The sequence below is a fragment of the Dunckerocampus dactyliophorus genome, chromosome 15 (assembly GCF_027744805.1).
Source record: "Dunckerocampus dactyliophorus isolate RoL2022-P2 chromosome 15, RoL_Ddac_1.1, whole genome shotgun sequence".
Taxonomy (NCBI): Eukaryota; Metazoa; Chordata; class Actinopteri; order Syngnathiformes; family Syngnathidae; genus Dunckerocampus; species Dunckerocampus dactyliophorus.
Genome location: NC_072833.1, coordinates 16,933,390 through 16,958,853, shown reverse-complemented (window position 1 = coordinate 16,958,853; position 25,464 = coordinate 16,933,390). Strand labels below are relative to the sequence as shown.

At 42.6% G+C, this 25,464-nt stretch overlaps 1 protein-coding gene across 1 annotated transcript in view; it reads right to left on the bottom strand.

Annotated features, from left to right (window-relative positions):
• Window positions 1-202: 202 nt before the first annotated feature.
• dhx15 (DEAH (Asp-Glu-Ala-His) box helicase 15) overlaps window positions 203-25,464 on the bottom strand; it is a 33,114-nt gene continuing 7,852 nt past the window's right edge. Inside the window, exons 6-14 of the mRNA XM_054752570.1 lie at window positions 19,822-19,989; window positions 12,048-12,134; window positions 11,769-11,918; window positions 8,173-8,281; window positions 4,999-5,190; window positions 4,403-4,525; window positions 4,135-4,325; window positions 2,240-2,409; window positions 203-439 (exon numbers count right to left, since the gene is read on the bottom strand). Coding sequence (XP_054608545.1) covers window positions 337-439; window positions 2,240-2,409; window positions 4,135-4,325; window positions 4,403-4,525; window positions 4,999-5,190; window positions 8,173-8,281; window positions 11,769-11,918; window positions 12,048-12,134; window positions 19,822-19,989 — 1,293 coding nt within the window. The 3' untranslated portion in view covers window positions 203-336. The remainder of the gene's footprint in view (window positions 440-2,239; window positions 2,410-4,134; window positions 4,326-4,402; window positions 4,526-4,998; window positions 5,191-8,172; window positions 8,282-11,768; window positions 11,919-12,047; window positions 12,135-19,821; window positions 19,990-25,464) is intronic.

The window sequence follows — 25,464 nt, the reverse complement described above, 5'->3', positions numbered from 1 at the left end:
TATTGTGACTTTATCGTCATAAATTTTGGACTGTATTCCCCAAAGATAAGTTTTTTCTTCATTAAAAAAAAAACTTTATGATCATAAAATTAGTACTGCATTCTCATAAGATTATAAACTTAAAGTAAAATAAACACGTTTTCAACAGCAATACAATTTTATGACTTGACCTCCTGAATTAGAATATTACATATTTTGTAAAATACCGTACTGACACACTGGACAATTTTTTAAAAACAAATTCATGTTTATTAAGTGAACAAATAAACAGCAATGTCTGCAATTATTATGGACAAAAAGAACATCGACATAAATAAAAAGTGTATTCTCTACTATTTAAAACGGAGGGAGCTTTCCCATGATCCGCTGCAATTGTCTCTTTGCTTCGCACTGAGGGAACTTGCTCATGTCGTAGTAACGCGGGGCAATTTTCAGCAGCCTTGAAAAAAACAACGTCAACATTAATCCTAATACCTTTTGACCCTCAATTACTGACAGTTGTTACAGAAAAATGCACAAGTACTTTTGTGGCATGAATCAATCAGCGGAACAATATAGTGGAACAAGTTACCGTTCATTGTACCGTTTGTTGCCTTAAACTGCTTGGACCTACATTTTCGAAAACTTCCGGACAAATACGGTACAGCAAGTTAACGTATAAGACATCTTCCTTATGCTGAGGGCACAACTTATCATACTAAAACATGAAAAAAAATGTAAATGTTTTGACTATCCCCCTACTTTCTGTGTTTATTGTCACATCTGAAATTTGAATTGTGTACTTTTCCCAAAAATGCGCATCAAATTCCAAAGTGTAGCAAATCAGCCATGCTCGTATTCCACTCTTTTAGATACGCACTTTTCGATAGATGAGAACAAATGTACGAGATAAATGTAACTAAAATAAAAACTTTCAAACTTTTATGTGACCTTAGAGGCCTGTTTTTCCGGGAAATTTTCCCCACTCTAAAAACAAATGTACAAAATTAACATAAAACCTAGGGCTGTCAAAAATAACGCGTTAACGGCGGTAACTAATTTATTTCATTACCAGAACAAGCACGACTCTCTGTTATGACGGCAGACAGAACCACAGTGGAGCATCCCCACACTGATGCTCTTTTATACCTTCATTCTCACCTGAACACATCAACAGCAGTACAATTCCAACAGCATATACTGTATGCATCTCCAACTCACACACGTCTCTAGTCCCGAGTCTCCCGCGAGATGCATTCAGGGACACTCCGAACGGAACAAAAACGTCTTCATAATGTATGTGTGTGTGTGTGTGTGTGTGTGTGTGTAAATAAACAGAAAGATAAAGAAAAACATGAAGTCACTTCACTTCATAACACTTAATTAAAATGTACAATTTGCTACAATTAAGTATGCTGGAAAATACACTGAAAACAAGTAAATTTACCTTAAATTACATGTCTTTGAACGCAACCCGTCAGTGCTCATAATAACACGGTTTAAAGTGCGATGCAAATGTTCTGCTACTATTAAAGAGACTAGTGTTAGGCAAATAGATTTTTAGACATGTGCGGTATCTTTTAGCTTGATTGACATATTCAGTTCATGTGGAGCTGTTAATACATACAAATATACATAATCCCGTCCTGTCATTTATATTTACTGTATGTTATTTAAATACAGTAAAAATGGGCATATTTTCAGACCTAGTTACTAATAGTGATTAATCATGCTTAATTAATTCAAAAACGGTGATTAATCTGATTAAAATGTTTAATCATTTGACAGCCGTAGTGAAAACTGAACATGAAAATGGAACTAGTGGAGCTAAAAGGGTAAAACCGAAGTAGAAGGTAAAAACAATAGCAACAATGTTACTGCTTTGCACGTCCCCCTACCTTATGTAACGTTCAGTGTATATTCTACTACCCTTCTCACATTTGAACACATTTTTTCCAAATATGTTCCGTGTGACCAGATTTCAACCCATGCGTACAGTAAAACCTATAAAGGTATTGACATTATTTACAGAATTAATGTAACTGATGTAAAAACTAACAAAAAATGTAACTAACGTAACAAAGTATAAAAAACATAGTAAAAACGTAGCTGCATTGAACGTCCTCCCACTTTACATAACTTTGGTGTATATTTTTTCACGTTCAAAAACATTTTTCCCTGAAATTTTCCACTTCCGCTGTACAATAAAACCTGCAAACGCATTAATGAATTATTTACGCTAACCATTGGTTAGACTTACCACTCGGGTTCGACGTGTGTGCAGGTGCGGATGTAGTTCTTGGCGGTGAGCACAAACTCACTGTAGAGGACCCACTCGGGTTTGCGGCCCAGCACGGTGGAAGGGTGGAGTTGTACCACCTGGTTGTCCTTCACGGTCAGGTAGTGACCCGTGTGCTCCAAATGAGCAACCTGCCAAAATAGTTTGGAGGAGTGACTCAAACGGTGGCACGAGTACCAGTGGTGGTACGCATATATGCAAGTGATATGCAAGAAAGCCAAAGACTATCTTAAATACAAATAAAGTTATATCAGAGACGTATAATTGTGCAAATACAAATCCATTAACCAAAGATTCACTAAAATTGATTTCATAAGCGGTTTAGCTGCAATAATAAACTGTGATGCTAAAAGGAGGTAGCAAAAAATGGTCATACTTGAAAAGCTAAATACCTTTGAGCGGTAAGTACAGTGGAATACAATCATTAAAAAAAAAAAAGCAATACCAACAGTAACAACGTAATGAAAAGTTGCAGTTGTATCTGAAAAAGAGGTTAATAGTGAAACATAAAACCATTAAAAAGTCTACCTCATGTAACTGTGGGTGTATATCTTCTACCTTCTTTCACGTTCTTCTTCTTGCGTGTGACATTAGCGATTGTAACGCTGAAGTTTTGTTCAGTGGCACATTTTTTTGCATGTCTGTCTGAGCAAATGAACAATAGGGCCCTTATGGCTTCACACACACATAGACGTACATTTATTATGAGTCATCTTTCCTGTTTCCAGCCAGGACGCTCAGACCTCTATCCAAGAATTTGCTGAAATCAGATCGGGCCAATATACCAACAAACAGTTAACGGGAAGTTTCCTGACTGTTGGGACCGCCTTTCAAAGTGGGCCTATGATGAAGAGGAACTCATTATCTCGGTTGGTGGGCTGACTGTTCTCTCCAGTGCTGGCATTACAATTGCTTGTATCTATCCATCCGTCTATCTTCTATGCTGCTTATCCTTACTAGGGTCCTGGGGTGTGCTGGAGCCTATCCCAGCTGACTTCGTGCGAGAGGTGTTGTACACCCTGGACTGGTCGCCAGTCAAATGCAGCGCACATATAGACGAACAACCATTCACACTCACATTCATACCTATGGACAGTAACATACAGTTTCTTGGAATGTGGGAGAAAACCGGAGTACCCGGAGAAAACCCATGCACGCACGGGGACAACATGCAAACTCCACACAGAGATGCCCAACGGCGATTCGAACCTAGAGCTTGCTTGTATCTACTCCTTTTTAATATTAAACTGTTAAACTTGACTTCAGACACACAGCGTTATTCCAACAGCTGTTAGAACAGAAGAATCTGGGTGGGCAGTATAGAAGGGACAGCTCTAACAAACACATTTATGAATAAGACCAATTCTTTGTGCTAACTGAGGGCAAAAGGTTCCACACTAAAAGTGAAAAACAACAACAAAACTTTAATGATTTTACAGTCACTCTTCATTACATAACTTTCGGTGTATATTCTTCTACTCTTTTCATGCGTGACTTTAGAGGTCTAAGTTCCCTGAAAATGTTCAGGGAATTCCGAATTGTAGCAATTCAGCCACGTTCGACTTCTGCTGTGTTAGGCGTGGGTCGATTTGACTCACCTACACTTTTTTAAAAATACAACAAATGTGCGAAATAAGCGTATTAACAAACAAGGCCTATTCTTTATGCTGAGTGCAAAACTCACCAAAAAAATATAGAGACATATACATAATAGAAATAACTTTTCAAATACAAAAGTATTAACTGAAATTGATTTACTGAAATTGAATTAAAAGCTAAACCGTGATGCTAAGTGGAGGTAGCAAAACATGGTGATAAAGCTGTCTTTGTTGGTGTACTTGGTGTAAAATCCCGACCTGCATGAAGAACCCGGTGACCAGCATGCGGCGGATATTGGTGTAGTACTCTCTGCAGTTGTGTCCGCAGCTTCGTCGCGGCAACCCGAAGCGCTCCATGATGCGGCACAGCTGAAACCGTACGTTGTCAGCAGACATCAGAGAGCGGTAGCTAACGAAGTTTTCGTAGCACCACTGGGAGGACTCGTGGTCTGTGTAGAGAAATGATTGAGAGTTAAACATCCAGACTGGGTGGTGAGATATTTGCATTCAAGGCGGTCCCACTTGCTTTGTTTAAAGGCGTGGTAGACGTTAAGAAGAGTGAGGTGGTCTCCGTCGGCGTGTGCAAAGCGCATCTTGGCCTCGTCGGACACCCTCTTGGCCTCGGGGGGTCGGATGAAGCACTGCGGGACTAGACAAGGTCGGTATGGGCCCACAGGGAGAAGTTAACCCCACAGACTGATGCTAATGTTGGGAAAGAAGAGGAGGGTCGGGGTAGAAGGGACGGATCACGGGCAGCGACTCTTCTACCTCGGAGCTGCTTAATGCTGCAACTTCTCGATTGTAACGCGTGGCGCTTACACCACTAATGAACTCAGCAGAAAGCTGCCGTTCGGAAACACCTGCTCTTGAAATTGAAATCCATTTTCCCCCCTGCTCTCACAGGCTCCTCATGCTTCGGAGGCATAAAGATTCATCCGAATGAGCAGCATTCTGCTTTGGCAAGCCTAAAATGCAATTACCACTGTAGCACAACCCACTGCTGTTCCAGCTACTCGACTTTTGAAAAAGTTTTCACCAATAATAGCTGACTTTTGCTGCTTGACTGTGTGCACATGACACTTACTAGTATTTTTTTGAGGCAGGAATAGACTACCCTCTTACCTGACAACATGGCGGTGATGGAGAGCGCCTCATCAGAGCAGTCAAATTCACAGCTAGCAACCACCATCTTGGCCAGCTGAGGGTCCAGCGGGAACTCGGCCATTGTGGCGCCCAGCTCTGTCAGGTCGCCGTCGTCGTTCAGCGCCGCCAGGTAGTTGAGCAGCTCCAGGGCTCGCATCAGGGTCTCTGGAGCTGCAGAGGACGAAATAGCAAGGACTTGATGTTGAGATCACTGTTCATTGTATGGAATGGATTACAAAATGCTGTTTTTAAGAACCTACTGAGACAACTCATCAAAGATCCTCTACAGTTGTAGGCGATTTTTGTGAATAACGACTGAAATAATATTGATATTATTATGAATCCAATTGCTGGTGGTATGTTTTCATGGTCAAGGGAGCTAAATATGTAGATAAAATAAATGTAGAACTAATATTTATGGTGTGAATCACAATATGGGGGGGGAATTACGGCGCTTGGCGGAAGTCTGCGCTCTGAGTGCTTTTTTCTTTTTCTAACAGAGCTGCTGCAGTAATTTCATTGTATGTCTCGACTCCAATTCCGGTGGCTAACAATCTAAAAAAAAAAAAAATGAAATGGGTGCATTTTGTTAGTTGCTGCGGTAGTGCTGACATGCTTTTATTTTGAAGCTGACTTTGCAATGAACAAGAAGTAACCATGTGCAAGTTTTAATGCCGTGTAACGAGACACTAGTTATGTTGCGCTGCGTAGTGATAATGATGAAGTTAACAATACTGCGACACTCATTTTTCATAGAAATGACTCTTTTGGGTCTCAAATTTTCTGTCAATAAAAGCGGTCAACGATCATATCGACTTAAGCGGGTAATTTTTTAAGTAATAAGCAGAACGCGGTGGACCAGGACTTGACAAGTAAACCAGATCCACTGTATGTGACAGGAGCGCTCTGCTGTTTTTAAGGATCTACGGAAGGGGTGTTACATTCAAATCACACAGGGCGTCAAAACTCAAAACCGGCTTTAGGTCACGGGACAAAGAGGACAGCCTCCCCAAACACACACAGATCATGTTGGAAGTTGCAAACATGACAGCATATTCCCCAATTATCCAGGCTCAAAAAGTAGTATTTAGCTTGGTCAGATTTTGAGAAAATGTGACATTAGCACTGACAAACAGATAAGTAAACGGCCTACATACCTTTTTATCCCAGTTCCCCGTGCACTCAGTGACGACATATACCAACTTTGCATTCCAATATAATGCGCCAGGCAGCTTGTGGTTGTGTTTTCAGACTGGGACAAAATGTGCATGGCAGGCGGCAAATGTGTTTTGATGTGGACACACATTTTTTTCAAACTTTACTCGTGTGCATATAGTATTTTTGAAAATATCAAAATAAATGTGTCCTGACTGCTGACTGGATGAGCGAGAAAAAGGGAGGGAGGAGATGGCTGCCAATAACATAATAATCTCAACAATCTTCGTCATTCCCTCAACGTTCAGGCAAAAGATACAGTATAGTATGGGGCGGATTACGTGTTTCCCAGCATGCTATGTTATGGTTAAAATGATCATTTTTTAGTATACCATGCCTTGTTAAGGTGTTATTTTGTACAAACAGGGTGTAATAGTTTTAAAGAGGTGTCGTTTTTATCCCTATACAGTTAAATTATTGTTAGTTTTCAGTCTGAATCTGGTACCCTTAGTAACAGTGGTGTTCTACTTAGTGCTATATATAACCCTGTGGTCACTTTATATTCGATAACGCCATAGGCATAGTTGAAACTGAAAGAATTACATAATTGTGCCCATCATCAGTAAGAAGCGATGAGGGATGCGGGCCGGTTCCTTGCTATTTTCCAAACAGTTCCACAGGCCAGATGAAATTGCAGCAGGCTGGAGTTTGACACATACGACATACTGCAAAAATGCTAGTCAAAAATCCTCTACATGACAGACAATAGCGCTGTTTTGATTGTGATCAGTGTCGTCTTAATCAATATAAACGCGGTTACAAGCGCAGCCGTTTGATGTGCAGATATTAAATCCCGGGTCTGTCTCGCTCGGGAGCCGGCGACGAGATAAAACGATCTCGGCAGATATCAAACGCCGCTGTACCGTCGGGAGATTTTTTTTTTTTTCCTGAGCGTTTTTTTGATGAGCGCTCTGAATCAAGTTAGAATTAGGCCAAACAGATTCCCCCCAGGAGAGAGTGTTACTACATCTTCCCGAGGAGACCCTCCCTCCCCCATAATATACTTTTCATCTCACCTCTGAGATTAACACCCCCCCCCCCACAACCTCCTCCTCCCACTCGTGGCGCCATTTTGAGAATGAAATTGGTTACATCAATAGCGGCGCTATCACCTTGGCTATTGCCTCCTCCTTTATATTCCTCCAGTGACTGACCTCCGGCAGCCAGCCAGCCCCCGCGTTCCTCACAAAATGTAAGCGTCAACATATCGGATCGGCCTTGTCTGGGGTGGGGTGGGGGGTTTATTTATTTGATCCACTGGTGGCATGGGATGCCGCTACCTAACAAGAAGGCTACCAGCGCTTTCGACAGACTTCTTTATAATATCTAATCGCATCCGATCGATTTTTACGCGCCAGGCAGGGATGTGTCTTTTACAGCTTTCTTTTCCACTCTTTTTGTTTGCCCCTTCTTGGCGACGACGGATAAGAAATCAGTGGACTTGACTCTGCCGATGAAGCTTTCATTCGCCTTATGACATTTCCAAAGAAGTAGCAGGTTTAATGTACATTTTAGCCTTTGGGCCCATTGATTTAGCCCTATATTAGATTCCTGCAAGGTTCAGGCAGTCAATACTCGCTTTCTGATGAGCCACAGATTGCATTTGCACGCCGCTTCATCACGCTACTTCAGGTTCGACTCTGCCGTTTGTGCAGAAAGAAGCACCCCAAAATAATGTGCCACCAATCAATATTTGTTAGCCATTTTTAAACAATGGTTGTGGAATTACATTCTCCAAATCACACTGGAGGCTAATTTTCAACTGCCCACTGGGAGCCAAATGCAACGCTTGTAACCGCGTTTATATCGATTAAGACCACACTGATCACAATCAAGAGAGCAACATTGTCTCATGTTAAATCAAATGTGAACACACACGGTAAAGGGTCCCCCCCCTCTACTGTAGGGTGGATAAAAAATGAAGGAATATTTGCTAACCTGGCGGGTCCATGAAGTCAAAATGTACCAGGTCATCGACGCCCAGCTTCTTTAGCTGCAGCACTACCGAGCCCAGATTGGACCTGAGAATCTCTGGGTAGGTGTTGTCCTGAAGGAACAATGGATAGCTTGTAAAAATGGTCCAGTAGATCCCTGTGGTTTGTGGTTTGGCATTTGCGACCCTGTATATTTGCGGATCCCTCGTCTCTGTGTTAAATTGTGAATAATTACTGTACTTCTTTTTCTGGTAGCTTAAAAAGAAAGTGGTTTGATGCCACTATCTGTAAGGCAAGGGTGTCCAAAGTGCGGCCCAGGAGCCATTTGCGGCACAAGGCTGTTTTTTCATTGGCTCACGACCAATGTTCCCTCTAATTTTTCAAGTATCTGAGCATACACAAAAACAACCTGAGCATTCCTTGGCCCTTTGTGAGCGGCATTGGACGTGCACACTGTAGCATCACAAAACCTGACTTTGTTCAAAACCTGAGGACTGAGAACTTTGATTCTGTTATATTTTGTATATGAGTGGATTCAAACAGATAGCAAGGAGGATTCCACAATGTAGCTTTCTTTATTCTATAGCTCAGACAAAATAAGCCATGGTCTCATACAATTAACCATCTGAATCTTGTAGAAAACCCCTAGTTTATTATTTTATTTTCAATTTATTATCTTGTTTAACCCGCCTGTCGCCCGAAGTCAGCTGGGATAGGCTCCAGCATGCCCCCGCGACCCTAATGAGGATGAAGCGGTATAGAAAATGGATGGATGGATGGATGGATGGATCTTGTTTACCACCTATATTGTTAAATAGGTATACTTTAATTTCCTTATTTGACTTTCACTTTCGGTTTTAAATCAGCCCGTTGTTGCACTATTTCATCCTGAAAATTTACTTGAAATTGATGCCATGTTTACTTTTGTCTATATTAAAATCAATTAAATAAACTCACAACCAACCTTTTGGTCCCTTCAGCAAAACAAACTCGGCGTAGCACTTCCTGTATGCGGTACGTCCGGCCATCAAAATAAAAGAACGGCAGTAAAAGATGCACAGTTACGCCACACATTCAGTCCACACTTTTCACTCAGAAAACTGGCTTGCTACTTCGGCTCTGCAGCATGTTTTATAAAGCAGCGCTTTTGCAGATGCTGTTGCACTGTTCGTTTGTTTCGCCATAATACAGGGTTAGCAAGCAGCATTAACTATATGCTAACCTGCCATAAACAGCGGCATGTACCATGTAACATGCTGTTAATAAATTGATCGGCTGTGGGAGTAAATACGTGCAAACAGGATCTTATCATTGGCTCGACAGTGCTCATTATTGTGTTATATGTTCTGCTTGTTGTTGTTTCCTGGCACTCACTCCGTTGCTTTGCAAAATGGTACAGAACCAATTGTTATGTGTTTATTTCATTTAAAGTTCAGGTTGGATTGTATTTTGTGCACAGCATATTTTTGCGGTGCACAGAGACCTGGAGAGCAGTGCGCGATTGCGCACAGGCGCAGCTTAGAGGGAACCTCGCTCACGACACATTCTAAAAATATTATCCAAATATTAAGGGAAAAAAGTTGTAATCGAATGAGAAAAATGTTACTGCAATATTGTAATATTATCCATCCATCCATTTTCTATGATAATGATGAAGAGGAACTCATGGTCTCGGTTGGTGGGCTGACCGTTCTCTCCAGCGCTGGCATTACAATTGCTTGTATCATCCATCCGTCTATTTTCTATGCCGCTTCTCCTCATTAGGGTCGCGAGGGTATGCTGGAGCCTATCCCAGCTGACTTTGGGCGACAGGCGGGGTACACCCTGGACTGGTCGCCAGCCAATCGCAGGGCACATATAGACAAACAATCATTCACACTCACATTCATACCTATGGACAATTTAGAGCCGCCAATTAACCTAACATGCATGTTTTTGGATTACAAGGAAAAATAACATTTTAGTGGCATGAAGCTGAAATATTGGAGAAAAAAAAAGACTTTTTTTAAAGTACTGTATCTACATGTGTTGCTTTCCAAAATATCAAATTGGCCCTTGCATCCTTTCATGTTTCACTATGTGGCCCTTGCTGGAAAAAGTTTGGACACCCCTGTTGTAAGGGAAAAAGAGTGATCCAGCAATGAATACAGCAGAGGGTGCTGTCTCTCAAGTGAATTCACCCAACATTTTCCAGCCGGAAGATGCTTAGACAAAATGAGATGTTGGGTAACTGCATGTTTTGTAAGCACAATACCATCTACTATACGCTTGAAATAGTTTCTTAATATGTAAAACTGAAACAGGGGGCTCTTGGAACACAACCCTCGTGAATAGTGGGTATTTTTCTGTAGCAACCAGGGCATTTTCCGCCTTCTGAGTAGCATCAAAGCCGTAATTTGAACACCTGGCATTCACTTCACAGAGGCGCCACCAATGACACGGCACTCTATTAAAGTACAGTGGAACCTTGATAAGCGTCCGACCCGGTTAGCATGTTTTTCGGTTAATGTAAAAATGTATGCCACAATTTTGCCTTGGTTCCGTTTATCGTACAATATGGCTTGCGTTTTGTGGTGTTATTGACACACTTTTAATTGCGTTCTTAATGTATTTTTATCACAAAACATCCTACGTGATAGCTAGCTAACAAAATGGCAACCGGAACCGGAAGTCAGCTATGTTGCCTCGCCTGTCTATGACATCATCAGCGGTTGACTCTCAAAAATGTAAACACAAAAAATGTTTTTTATAGTTTTACATGCATAAAACAATTCTAAATGCATATGAATGATTAATGAAAGGGATAAATGAACATTTAAGGTTACTTTTACCTTCACTGAAGATGTGACGGTTCCCAAAGACACGATGTGGCAGAGAGATCAATCCCGAACACCACCTTCCTGTTTTGTCATGAGTTAGTTCTTGAATTAAATTGTGTCACCTTATTTATCAAAATGCTGGCACTAACAACTTTCTTTGGCTCCAATTTGGGTTATTGAGGTGTCAAACAGTATTGAATTCAAGAAATAACTCATGGCCAAACAGGAAGGCGGTGGTGGGTGATCTTGCTGCCACATCGTGTTTTTGGGGACAGTCACGTCAAGAATCACATCTTCAATCAAGGTAAAAGTAACCTTAAATGTTCATTTATCCTTTTCATACATCATTTATATGCGTTTATATGCATTTCAAATGATCTGCATGTAAAACTATCATTGTAAAACTATACAAACATGTTTTGTGTTAACATTTTTTGGCTTTCTGGAACAAATTAATTAGATTTACATTATTTCTTATGGGAAAATGTATTCAGTAAGCGTCCATTTTGGTTAAAGTCGGACCTTCTGGTTCGACTGTATATTTAAGAAGCTTTTTGTGAAATCTGGGCCGGGAAAAACATCAGAATCTAAAAATAACCAACAAATGTCACCTAGCAGATATCATTTTCATCAGGAATATCTGGGTTTAGTTATGTCATGCGGCACAAAAACCGTGCAATCGTGTGCTTACTTTATGCATATTTGTTCTCACTGTAATGGCTTAATGCAGCAATTGTGCAACATCTCTTTGTGAAAAGAGGCTAAAAATGGTTGTTCCCACCTGCATCTCTGTCTTGTAAGCCTTTTCTGTGTACAGCCGGAAGCACTTCCCAGGACGCGTCCGTCCAGCTCGACCTGCCCTCTGCTGGGCAGACGCTTTGCTGATGGCCGACACCAGAAGCGACTCCACTCGGATGCGGGGGTTGTACACCTGATGAAGCATATGAAACACTAAAAATAAGGAATAGATAAGCCATGATGGTGAACCTGTGCGGTTTAGTATGTCCCAGATGGGTGACAACCACAGAAAAAGGACCACGAATGACACAAAAATGCTAACCTTTTGCTTGGCAAATCCCGGATCAATTACAAACACAATGCCATCTATGGTGAGTGACGTCTCAGCGATATTTGTTGACACCACAACCTGTAAAAAAAAAAAAAAAAAGGCCAACAGGTTAAGACGTGATCCACATCCATTAAAAAAAAAACAATTTTTACCCCAATCTGATGACATTAGTCCAAGCAATAGGAAGCGCTACCTCCCCAAATTGGAAGAATAATTCAGCCAATCTGCACCACTGATTACTCCTGTCAGGGATGGAAATTTGTAAAATAATACTAATAATAACACAAGTGCTACATTTCAATTTTTAGCATTGTTGAATTAGTTTTTTCAGTTTAATTTGTGTTTGCTTTTTATTTATGTACTGTATTTATTTATTTTGACAAAAAAAGGAAGCCAAAATTGAATGTAGGTATGGACAAAAGCAATTCAACCCAACAAAATATGGCTTTGGACTGTCATGGCGAGCAGACTCTCTGCTGCCAGCGCACGGAGTTCAAACTCATTAAACTCCTAAACTTTGCATAGAAACAAGCCCACGAATGTTGCTCAGATTGAAGTTACAGATGTCTGCTATCTCCTGGTACAAAATAGTAACTACATGAGTCATCATATTTGTCTCTATGGCTTGTTCAATTCAGCAATGTTACTTGTTGCAATTTTGCAACTTTGGCACTTTAAGGGTTAAAATTATTTTATTATGTTGAAGCCATCAAGTTTATTTGTAGTTCTAAACGTAATTAAGGTGGTTTTACTCACTTGTTTGTCTCTCCGACGAGGGGCTGCTTTTTTCCTACTGTGTCTGTTACATCATATGCAAATTAGCTGATGACATCATCTAGCGATTTTTAGGACAGCCAATAGCTACTTCTCTTACTGACGAGTTGGAAACAGTGCTGTCAGGTGACTTGGCGGCCACTGGCCAATGAAATGCTCTGCTGGGAATAATGCATTATGGGTTAATATGGTTGCTGTTTTTTTTTATTTTAAACTCATATTGGTACTTGTATTGTATATTTCTTAGGTATACCTTTTGTGTGTCAAGTTGCTGTGTGATGATTTTAGGCCTTTATCTAAGATGACACCGTTATACTGAGTAATGACCTCTTGCAATTTCCGATGGGTTGATAAGCTTGTTGTGAGTTTTCTTACAGCTGATGATTGCCTCCTGTCAAGAAAAGAGCTGCCTGGGCCTCTCGGACTTATGTGCACCGCAATATGTCTTTTTACGATGTGGACATGTGCATCTTATAGTCTGGTGCGGCTTATATGTACAATCAGTCTTTCTCTCTAAAGTTACTGTGTGCGTCTTATACACCGGAAATGACGGTAAATTAAAAAAATTTACAGTTGTGATTGGTATTCGTATTGGCCGATTTCATTCATGGATGGTCAGTATCGGAATCAGCAGCATAAAACCCTGATTGGAGCGTCCCTAAATTTAATGAAGATTAAATAACATTTACGTTTTAGATTCCACTCTGTAAAACAGGACAAGATCCATCCCGGCAGCGTCACGCCTTGCGCATGCGTGATTCATGGGTGAGTAGAGCTCCAATATGCTGTCAGTGTGCCACGGGAGCTGACTGTGCACTGACCGCTTGTGGCTGCTTTGGAGCGGGGAGGACCCCTCAGCAGCACCCACTGCTGCTCAGTGAGAACAGAAACTGCAGAGCAATATGTGATTTCACTGTAAAGTCCCAAAATACATGTACCATAACACTCTCCAACGACTCCAGAAAAAGTAGGTAGATTTGTTGCTAGTCGCTTTTGAGATGTTGCTAAGACGGCTTGGAATGTCGCCAGATTTGGCGACAAAGTTGCTGTTTATAGAAATAATGCTTTATTAAATAATTAGCAGAGTAAGGTGAACATCTGTTTAAGTGTGTCAAAGGTTAAACAGCCAGAATGTAGACAAAACAACCTTGACATAGGCTGAGGAGAAGAATGTTTTGTTTACGTCAACAACTACAGTAAGTCTTATCGGGACAGCAAAGGAGCCGGCTATCATCTGCTGGCGTCACAAGCTTCGTCAAGGAATTTAGGAGAAAGTTATCTTTGGAGGGACTGGCGCCAATGGTCTGAGGAAACAATGCCTATGGGACAATCGGGCGAGGAACGCTCTTTCATTTTCAGCCAGGAAATGGGTACAGGTGAAATGAAATGGGGTCCAGGTACCTGTAGAATGCGGAAACTATCCTGTCTGACTTATTTGTCAATTATTATGTCTGATTTATCTTTCAATTATTATGTCTGACTTATTTTTCAATACACTTGGAAAAAATCTAAATTTATTGTGAGAGTCTTCCTTCCTTCTCATAACAGGAGATTAAAGAGCACGCAAGGCGGAGGTGGAATTGGCTTAATTAATTTTCCAAAGTGGTCCTTTGACCTTTAGGAGGTTGTGGAGAATTTCATCTCCAACACTGTTTACAACACCACAGGTAGGTGTGCCTTATATATTACATCGTTTTCACCCAGTGGTACGTTCCCGTGTGGATGTCACTATTTACTGATTCAACACCGTGTGGATGCAATTTTTTTTCAACCCGCCAATAAAAAATACCAGGAACGTTCCTGTGTGGACAGGACCTAAGAGTGCAGCCCCGCCTTTGACTGGCAGGAGTTATGACTAGCGATTGTGCTAAGAAGACAGCGCTTAGGGATGGGCCTGGGCACATTGTAGAAATAAAATAAACACACAAAAAAAACATAAAAAATGGAAAAATAGTGCAAAAAGGCATAACGTAATGAGTAAAATCTGAAATGCTGTCATCGCTAGCTTGCTTGCTTGCTAGCTTGTAAATTAATCTTCGGTTCGGAGGAGGAGGCCTGCAGCAAAATGTTTTCACAAGGATACAAAAACGCTGCAGTACAGCGGAACGGCGCGAAAAGGCACGATCACAGGAGTGAAATACGCATAAGTGGCTTAAGAATTTCTTGTGTCCCACCAGTAGATTGATTCAAAACTCAAAACCAAAGGTTTGAACCTTTTTGACAAACAAGAGATAAATATGAGAAAATGTTACTGCCTGTCTGAGAAAAGTGTATAAAGTGTATGGTGAGGGGTTTTACAGCCTTAAAACATATATAATAATTGTAAAAAAAAAATGAAGTTGGCTACTTCACGGATTTCACTTATTTTGTACCCTTACGGTACCAAAAATAAATTTAACTCTCATACCGAACCAGGAGGGTGCCATACTGTTACCTAATAAACGTATAAAAATACTGACATAACACATGGAGGAAATAAAAAACTGCAAATTAAAAAAATCAGTTTTTACTTCAATGATGCACCATTGCGAGGCTGTCTATGAAAAATGACAGTCAAATGAGTCATCCCACCCAATGGGGCATCGTGCTGTCAGCATATACCCAAGCAGAGAAGAGGGGGGGATCACGCGAAACAGCGTCTGCTGCTAGGGTGACTTCTGCTTATATAAGAGTGGAAACACGACCAGCTTATCAAAGCATTCTGTACTGTGATGGCTGACTAATAGTCCACTCAAACTGGCAACCGCCTCTTCAGAGTCATAACTTCATATGCTGGTGGGTGGACGACGAGACCCACAGGAATCCAATAAACCTTCTGGGATTATTGAACATACAGAACATGAAAGCAGTGTTTTCAATATGGGTCTTTCAAGGATGTTTAATGCAGATTCCCCAAAACGGCCGGCACTCTTATCACATAAACCTTTGGCCAGCATTTCTGCAGTCTAGGGTAGTGAACGACAAACCTATGTGACCGGATATCCGGTTTGACAAAAGAGAGCTACGGGTGTGTCGGTAACAGCCTCCTGTATCGATAAGAATCAGCCATAAATCCTTAGATTAGTCGACTGTAGAGACATGCTTCAGGTATCAGGGTTGACAGTGCGTCTCTAAAACAACACGAGAGCCTGGGCTGCCAGCGAAACGATTGTCGCGCATGCTTTGTAGATTACCATGACTGAAGACAAGAATGGATGTAAATAGCAGCAGCATGCTAGCACTAGCTAGTCACCGCAAAAGATTTTCAACACATCAGCAAAACAAAAATCTAAAGTTTGGAACATATTTGGATTTTACTAGAAGGGCGTAAAAGCCATGCCATTTATTAGTAAGTTATAAATTATGCAGAGCAGTTCTGAAGTCCACTTGTAGCACAACAAATTATACTACCGAGACCAGCAGACCAACAGAGACGAGTACCCTTTGTTTTTTTTAAATGTTGCACCTTTGTTACCTACAGTACCTGGAGTGTTCAATACACTATGCTCGGGCTGAAATGGTGCACAGTCATTTTGAGTATGGGATTGTTTACTTTTCCACTTGCACCCATGTGGCAAATAGTGCTATTTACTTATCTTTGCTTGGACACATTTTAATTTTATCATGCAAGATTTATGTCGGCCGCACGGTAGCCTAGTGGTGAGCGTATTGACCACACAGATCTGTATTCGTATCTCCATTTGCGAAATGTGTGGCGTTTGCTTGTTCTCTCCGTGCATGGGTTTTCTCCGGGTACTCCGGCTTCCTTCTACGTTCCAAAAATACTCATGTTAGTGTGAATGCCCTGCGACTGGCTGGCGACCAGTCTAGGGTGTACCCCACCTTTTGCCCCACATGTCAGCTAAGATAGGCTCCAGCATACCCCCCACGACCCTAACGAAAACAAGCGGCATAGAAAATGAAGATGAATGTCTACATCAACAAATGGTACCCGTATATATCGTTTGTACACTGTATTGTATACTGTACATTCTATTGAATCGTTCTGTTTTTTCATATCCTAACCCATGTATCTAACTCCACTGCAGTTGGTTCTTAAAAAAAGGACAGCACTCCTGTCATAGAGGATCGTTGGCTAGCGTCTTTGCAGTAAGTCTTTAAAAAAAAGCATCACGTTCCCATTATTTAGAGGATTTTACACAAGCATTTTTGGAGTAAGACCTTAAAAAAACAGCAGAGCGCTTCGGCCATGTAGCACATCTTTGAGAAATGTTTTTTACAGTACCTTCTGAAAAACACTACAGCACCCCTGTCATATAGACGATCTTTAACTAGCATTTTTGCATTTGTTGTCTTGATTTTTTTTCAGGTGCAAGGGAAAAAAAAAACGACCACGTGTCAGTTGTAACGGGACACATGGATGCTTCAAGATTGCATTAAAAATGGCTAAACTCTTGAAGTTGTCTATGGGACACCAGCAGATGCCACACATGACACCTTCTCCCATTTCATGATCATACAGTCGGCTTCATTGACCGCATTGATTCTGAAGGATTATCTTAGGCCGGGCCCATTACACACAGAACACTTCCAGTTTGCTGGTGCGCAGGATAATCCAGGGCCTAGCTTCATCAGCAATATCATTAAGAGTGTTATTTCTGGGTTATTACCTGCAGAGGGGCCATCTCTCACATTTTGGGAGATTTGTTGACACGGATTGAAGCTAAAGGAGCGTCAACAAAGATGCATCTAGCGGATATACCACAGATGACATTTGAGGGAGTACTTCCAGACAAACTCATCGTAACGCACTTGTCGGGACAAAGTGAGATTAGAATGAGTTTAAAAAAAACAAAAAAAACATGACGATCTGTGGCTTTCCTGGACAAATGGAGACTAAATGACGAGCGAGCGCTTTATGTTAATCGAGGGCTGCCTAATGCAGTCGTTAGCATGCACAGCGGCGGGCGTGACAAGCTTTAATTCTTTTTCATGACTTCCTCTCGGCGAGGCTCCAGTGACATCTTCGCATTTTTCACTCGACGTGAGGCCCCTCAGAAGGAGTGAAGCTAACTCCTGGGTTTGACGTATTCCCTGTATCGGTCGCCACATTCTTGTCGACTCTAAAACAGCAAACACTGTGAACAATGTTTGATCTTATCCCAAGTAATCAAACCAGCTAAGCATGAGCGTCTTAAGCCTGCGTTGACAAACTCAAACAGAAAGCAAATTACAGTCTTTGATCAAAAAACTTGCGCTTCTGTTCCAGAAATTTCGCCGCGGCGAGTCTGACAGCCCCGTAAATATTTCCCCCTGCTAACATGTCAGCTCAGTCCGCCTCAATTAGAGGGGTTGCGGCAATGAGTCATCCATCACCACCCGTCTCCCGATCAGACGCCAAGAGGGGAGATGGAGGGGGGATGTTTGCTCAGTTCACCGGCAGTGATGATGTTCTGATATTCTGTCAGATGCCGGGCCAACACTGCTGCCGCCGCGTTGTTGAGATGTTGTCCAAATGAGAATACGTTTAGACATGGGGACATCGTGTAAGGCGTTGGACTCTGATGACGTTGGGAGTTCCTGCAATAGCTCACATAAAAATACCCTGTAGTTGCTGATCTTCACATATCAGTCGGTTGCCCTCAAGCGAAGAAAAAAAAATTATATTACGGATGTTATATCTTCAAAAATTGACAGATTTTGCCACAGTTACCATAGCTGTAAGGAGTTGTGTTAATACTAAACCAAAAGCACTAAATGTAAAATCTTGGTCCTCTTCTGATTTGTTTTCCTTGTTTAGGGAGGGAGTATTTGATTTCTCTAACTGTTGTCGTTCTCGAGATCAGTCATTGGCACCTCCAACTTGTGGAGGATCTTGTTCACACATTCAGTCTTGTCTTGGACTCAAGCAATATTTTCAAGATCAGCCAAGCCCAAAACTCTGTGAAAGTGACAGAATTCAAAAGCAAAACAATTTCAAGTCTTGGTCATCTTCTGCTTTGTTTTCTGCATTTCAGGAGTACCGGTACTTAGTTTTCAGAAGTGCAGTAGTAGTACTCAAGATCAGTCTTGATCACCTTCAACATTTGAAAAACCTCAATCTTGCAGAAACAGCAGTGCTTAGTTTCCTCTACTGCCTCATTTTCCGCGTTTAGGGGAACTTTTCCAATGTTTCCAATGGTTTTGTAGTACTAATGATCGGTCTCCAACACCTTGAACTTTTGTAGAACTTCAGTGTCAGAATCGGTCTTGTCTTAGACTCAAACATTGGGGAGTTGACCAGTTATGCATCTCAGTCTCAGAACCAGTCTTGGACTTAATACAGATTAATTGCAGGGATAGCAATGCTTAGTTTCACTCATGTTAATAAAAAAACAGTGTTAGAAGGGGGCAGCATGGCTCAGGTGGTAGATTGGTCGTCTCCCAACCTGGTTGGGGGTTCAATCCTCTGTCCTCCCTTAATGTCGAAGTGTCCTTGGGCAAGATACTGAACCCCCAGTTGCTCTTGATGCTGCGTCATCAGTAGGTAAATGTGCTAACAGTGAGAAAAAAAAGCGCTTTGAGTGCCTTAGAGGTGGAAAAGTGCTATACAAGTGAAATTTAGCAAGAATTAACCTAGTCTGGGTCATAAATGTCCTGACTTCTCCTCTTAATGCCTCTAGGTCTTCGTCTTGGCTTGGTTTTTGGTTTGCTCAGATAGTGTAAGTCAGAGCTTCATTTTCCTCATTTAGGGAGAACCTAAACAAAGACCGTAGTCTTGGTCAGAAAACTGGCCTTCAAAGTTTGGGGCATATCAGTCTCAGGATTGGCCTTGCCTTTAGCTTAAAAATAGATTCATTGTGTTATCCTGGAAGCCATAACCTCATCTTGGTCTCAAATTTCTTTGGCCTTTGTCTTGACTCCTCTGAATACTGCAAAGTCTTGACTTGGTTTTCAGTTTGCTCAGAGGGCGTGACTAACACCCATCATTTCCAAATGCTAGCATATGTTGCATATGTGAGTCACTTCTGCAGCGAAAGCCCAGAGAGTGAGGGAGGCAGGTTGCGCTTACCTTCCTTCCGATGGCGCCATTCGGTTTCTTTGCAGGGGGCGGCTCGAAGATCCTCTGCTGCTGCAGGGGGGGCAGCATGGAGTACAGCGGAATGATTTTGATATTGCCAGCATCGGGCCCCAGGTCATCTGCCTCCAGCCTGATTCGCTTGCAGGCTTCCTCGATTTCCTGCAGGACGTAAAACGACGAAATGTATTCACTTTCTGATGGAGGAAATTAAACTGCAGTATGTTTTGCTGGGCTCCCCATGGCTCTGTTGTCAAACAAAAACATGCAGCTTTGTAAAGGGGAATAGGTGATGAGACTGCTGAAAATGATAAAACCATTGCATGCACTGACAGACTGCACACTCACATCCACAATAAAAAAAAAACACCTTAAAATATCCATATTTGTCTTTTACACCACCTTTTTCTTTTGTTTTCCTGTCAACAGTCATTCTGTGCTGCTGTTACAAGCGTCACGTTTTTACAGCCTGTGCTGTAGCACCACTTGCAGGCCTACAACAGCAACACACGGCCAACAATTAAATAAAGAATGGATTATATAATGAATAACTAAAATAAACTACAAAGACAAATAAATTCAATACATTCAAAATTAATTAATTTGGTAAATGTGTGCAGTCCATTGAGATTTATTAGATGAAACAAAACAAAACAAATTTAAAAAATATATAAAATTAAAAGGAAGTAATAATTAGGTAAACCACGTAATGTAAAATTTATAGGGTAAGCCTGCACAATCTATTGAGATCCATTACTGTAGACAGAACACACAAAACAAAAAAATAAATGAAACGAAATGGAAAAAACATACTGAAATCCTGATGATTTGATATCTTGAGGTTCACTTGATGCTGTCAAAAATACAGATACTGTACAGTACAGGTATAAATTCATCCCTGTTAATTATTGCACAGTAATTGGTAGTGGTTTTAATGCTTTCTTTATTATACTGGTACATTTTTTGTCTGCTTTTATTTTTGCTAATTTACGTAATGTATTTAAATGTATACATGTGCGTGTTATGGACTTCATCACAGTGAGAGGTGTTTCTGATATTGTGACACCGTAAAGTAACCAAAATGTACCATATATACACCACAATAGTTACAATGACACATGGTGTCAGTTTACACCTCTAACAGTATCAAATCTCCAACACTGTGCAGGTGTAACATGTGAAATAGCGCCACTGTGATACTTTATGGGTCCTTTTCCAAGCTTCCTGAGCGTGCAACAATTAGCCCCACCGCTTTGTACCTACCCTTGTACATCACATTTGAAGTCAAAGTCCCGCTGATGCCTCTTAATCAATGCAGTGACAAGTGGAAAACACTAAATGGGAATGGATTGCTAAAAATTAGCCGGGGTATTAATAGCCTATCAAGCCCGGGGATGCAGCAGCTGCCGTGGAGGAAAAAAAAACATGGAGCTGTTTGCCAAAAGCGCTGGAAGCAAGCTGGGCTGCCATTCCCGTAGGAATATGTGTGTTGTGTTGTGCTGTGTCCAGCAGCTCCTGAAGCCAAGCTAATCACCAACACTTCTCTTGACTGGGCCACCCTGCTCTGCATTATTATTTATTTTGCTGCTGCTGCTGCTGCTGTGTTTTGATGTTAGCAGCTGAAGGGGGAAGCTTAAATATTATCTTTGCTCTACAGCTGTGATTTAGAGGAGGTGCTCCATTTGTCGGCAGAATATCAAGAGAGTGCGCCATCCATCCTCATCCCTTCCAAAAAGAAAGATGATTGCCTTCCAATCATTAGTCCACATCAAAGTTGCTGCAAGGCTGAGGAAGAGGTGAAGACGAGGCTCGGAAGGGGGAACCCTTTAAACCGCCCTGACGTTGCCTCCCAATTAGGCGGTGCTGATAATGAACTGGAGCTATCTTATGGTTTGACATGAATGAGGTCACAAATTACATCGAAATGCTTAAACAAAAACCAAAATACCCTACATTAGTAATTCAACCAACATTTTCAGGCTAAAGATGCCTTGAAAGTAGGACATAACAAGTTTGAACCGCTGTGGACACCTCGTAAGAACTCAGTCCAGCGAGCATCAAAGGATTTCACATTTAATTTGGCTATTTTGGAGTACTTTTTGCAATGAGACCGCTTATTACAGTAGATAAAGACTGTAAGTTAAGCACAGTCGCTTGTTATCAAACTTAAGCAGAGCCGGCCATACCCAATGTGGCGCGCCTAGGCAAGATTTGACATGTTTATATGTTTTTACTGTTGTCTTTCATTTATATGATGTCACCCAATTTACATTAGGGGTGCACGATAAATATCGGACCAATAATTATCAGGCCGATATGGGAAATAATGACGTCATACCGATAAATTCGATGACATTAATAAAATAGCTCCGATGACCGATAATACATTTTAAAAATGCTCCAATTAAGCGAGATTGCCTGTACCATGCTGTAGGGAGATTATGGGCGCCACACACGGTAGCCCACAAAAAGCCACAATTGGCAAAACGCATCGCCAATGCGTACCAAACCCTGCACATGGGAGGCGACGAATGGCTGTGGCCAGCGACACCGGTGAGCGACATGCTCACATCCAGAGCAAATTACGACTCTCCCGTGTTTCGATCGTCTGTCGGCGTGAATTTTGGGGTATCAAAGTAGTTGAGAGGAGTTATCGTTCCTGTTGCTAGTACCAGATCTTGCTAGTATCAGTTATAAACTTACATACGTAAATGGCCGTGTTTACCTAATATGTTTACTCTGGCGCTAACAACTTCCCATGCCACTGCTTTCCTTTTTATATATCTACATTCTTTTTGAGAAATGTCAAATAGCTCCGGGAAATTTGACACAGCAAGAGAGAGTACTAAATAGCATCCTGTCCGCTCATTGGTCGGTCAATGAAACGCCGGCTGATTGCTCCTCATTTGGGTGACAGCGATGAAAAGTTGAACATTTTTCAACTTTCTGGGATCGCGTCGCAAGCCAGCATGTGCACGATGACAATATTTTTTTTAAATCTGGACGGTGACTCAGGATAATACATACACGACTGGAGTAGACGTCGCCTCCCGTGTGTGGCGCTCATTAAGGTGGAGCAAATCAAGCACTTCTTTTCTCAAACATCTGACGTGTTGTAAACAAACATGGTGCCGATCCTGCGGGACGTCCACACGGCCTCAGACACCTCACACGCTAGTCGCACCAAACGCTCCAGAAAAACTTCACGACGAGAGAAAAATACATTGACCCCCAACACACCATACCCCACTAGCCATCCAAAACGCCAACATCACCACGACGGTTCTCCAAAGGTCCACAAAGACACCCGCGCCACCAAAGAAGCTTCCCTAAAGGCAGCCGCAAAGAAAAGGCCTGTGGTTCATTCCCGTCGCTGCAGCATCCTCAATCATCACTGAAGACTAGGGCTCGTTTCGAGCAGAGATTCCTAGTTTTGTTGAAGAAATAGCCGGACACCAACAAAGAAGAAGCGACCAAAAAGTTTGGCTTAACTTCATAAAAAAAGAGCAGTCGGCTCAGTGCAACATTTGCAACACAATGACATCGTGCAAAGGAGGGTGCCCGATCAACATGATTAAACACCTCCAGATTCATGGTGCATAAATGACACAGTTCCCCGCCTTTAACGTGCTACATCGGACTTCCACTAAGGAGTCAGAATCAGGAAAGTCAAACAATAAGTGACGTCTGTCTATGCCAATGTAACCAAGGGTTTCTGGATGTTCACTGATGTCATGGAAGTTCATTATAAATAAAGGAGCTACGGCTACAGGATGCAAGTTTCCGCCCACATTCCAAAAACATGCAGGTTAGGTTAATTGGTGACTCCATCCATCCATCTTCTACTGCTTATCCGAGATTGGGTCGCAGGGGCAGCAGCCTAAGCAGGGAGGCCCAGATTTTCCTCTCCCCGGCCACTTTGTCCAGCTCCTCCCGGCGGATCCCGAGGCGTTCCCAGGTCAGTTGGGAAACATAGTCTCTCCAACGTGTCCTGGATCTTCCCCGAGGCCTTCTACCGGTCGGACTTGCCCTGAACACCTCCGCAGGGAGGTGTCCGGGAGGCATCCTGACCAGATGCCCAAGCCACCTTATCTGGCTCCTCTCAATGCGGAAGAGTAGCGGTTCTACTCAGAGTCTCTCCCGGATGACAGTGCTACTCACCTTATGTCTAAGGGAGAGCCCAGCCACCCTACGGAGAAAACACATTTCGGCTGCTTGTACCCGCGATCTTGTCCTTTCGGTCACTACCCACTCGTGAACAAGACCCCAAGGTACCTAAACTCCTTCACTTGGGGCAGGACCTCTTCCCCGACCCGGAGATGGCATTCCACCCTTTTCCGGACGAGAAGCATGGACTCGGACTTGGAGGTGCTGATTCTCATCCCGGCCGCTTCACACTCAGCTGCGAACCAATCCAGGGAAAGTTGAAGTTCACGGCTTGATGATGCCAGCAAGACCACATCATCTGCAAAAAGCAGAGACTCAATCCTGCAGCCACCAAACCGGAACACCTCAACGCCCTGGCTGCGCCTAGAAATTCTGTCCATAAAAATAATAAACAGAATTGGTGACAAAGGGCAGTCCTGGCGGAGTCCAACCCTCACTGGAAACGGGTCCGACTTATTGCCGGCAATGAGAACCAAACTCTGACACCGGTCATACAGGGAACGAACAGCCTGAATTAGCTGATCTGATACCCCATACTCCCGGAGTACTTCCCATAGAATTCCTTGAGGAACACGGTCGAATGCCTTCTCCAAGTCCACAAAACACATGTAGACTGGTTGGGCAAACTCCCATGCACCCTCAAGGACCCTGCTGAGAGTGTAGAGCTGGTCCACAGTTCCACGACCAGGACAAAAACCACATTGCTCCTCCTGAATCCGAGATTCAACTATCTGGCAGATCCTCCTCTCCAGAACCCCTGAATAGACCTTACCAGGGAGCCTGAGGAGTGTGATTCCATGATAGTTGGAACACATCCTCCGGTCCCCCTTTTTAAAAAGGGGGACCACCACCCCGGTCTGCCAATCCAGAGGTACTGCCCCCGATGTCCATGCGATGCTGCAGAGTTGTGTCAACTAAGACATGCCTACAGCCTCCATGAACTTAAGGAACTCCAGGTGGATCTCATCCACCCCCGGAGCCCTGCCACCGAGGAGCTTTTTGACAACTTCAGCAACCTCAGCCCCAGAGATAAGAGCCCACCGTGGGGTCCCCAGGCTCTGCTTCCTCATAGGAAGACATTTTGGTGGGATTGAGGAGGTCTCCGAAGTATTCTTTCCACCGATCCACACCATCCCCACCATACACGGTGTTGACGGTGCACTGCTGCCCCCTCCTGAGACGCCGAATGGTGGTCCAGATTCTCTTCGAAGCCGCCCGGAAGTCGTTCTCCATGGGTTCTCCGAACTCCTCCCATGTCCAAGTTTTTGCCTCAGCGACTGCCAGAGCCGTAGACCATTTGGCCTGCCGATACCTGTCAGCTGCTTCCGGAGTCCCATGAGTCAAAAAGGCCCGATAGAACTCCTTCTTCATCTTGACAGGCATCCCTCACCACTGGTGTCCACCAACGGGTTCTGGGATTACTGCCACGACAGGCACCGCCCACCTTATGGCCACAACTCTGATCAGCTG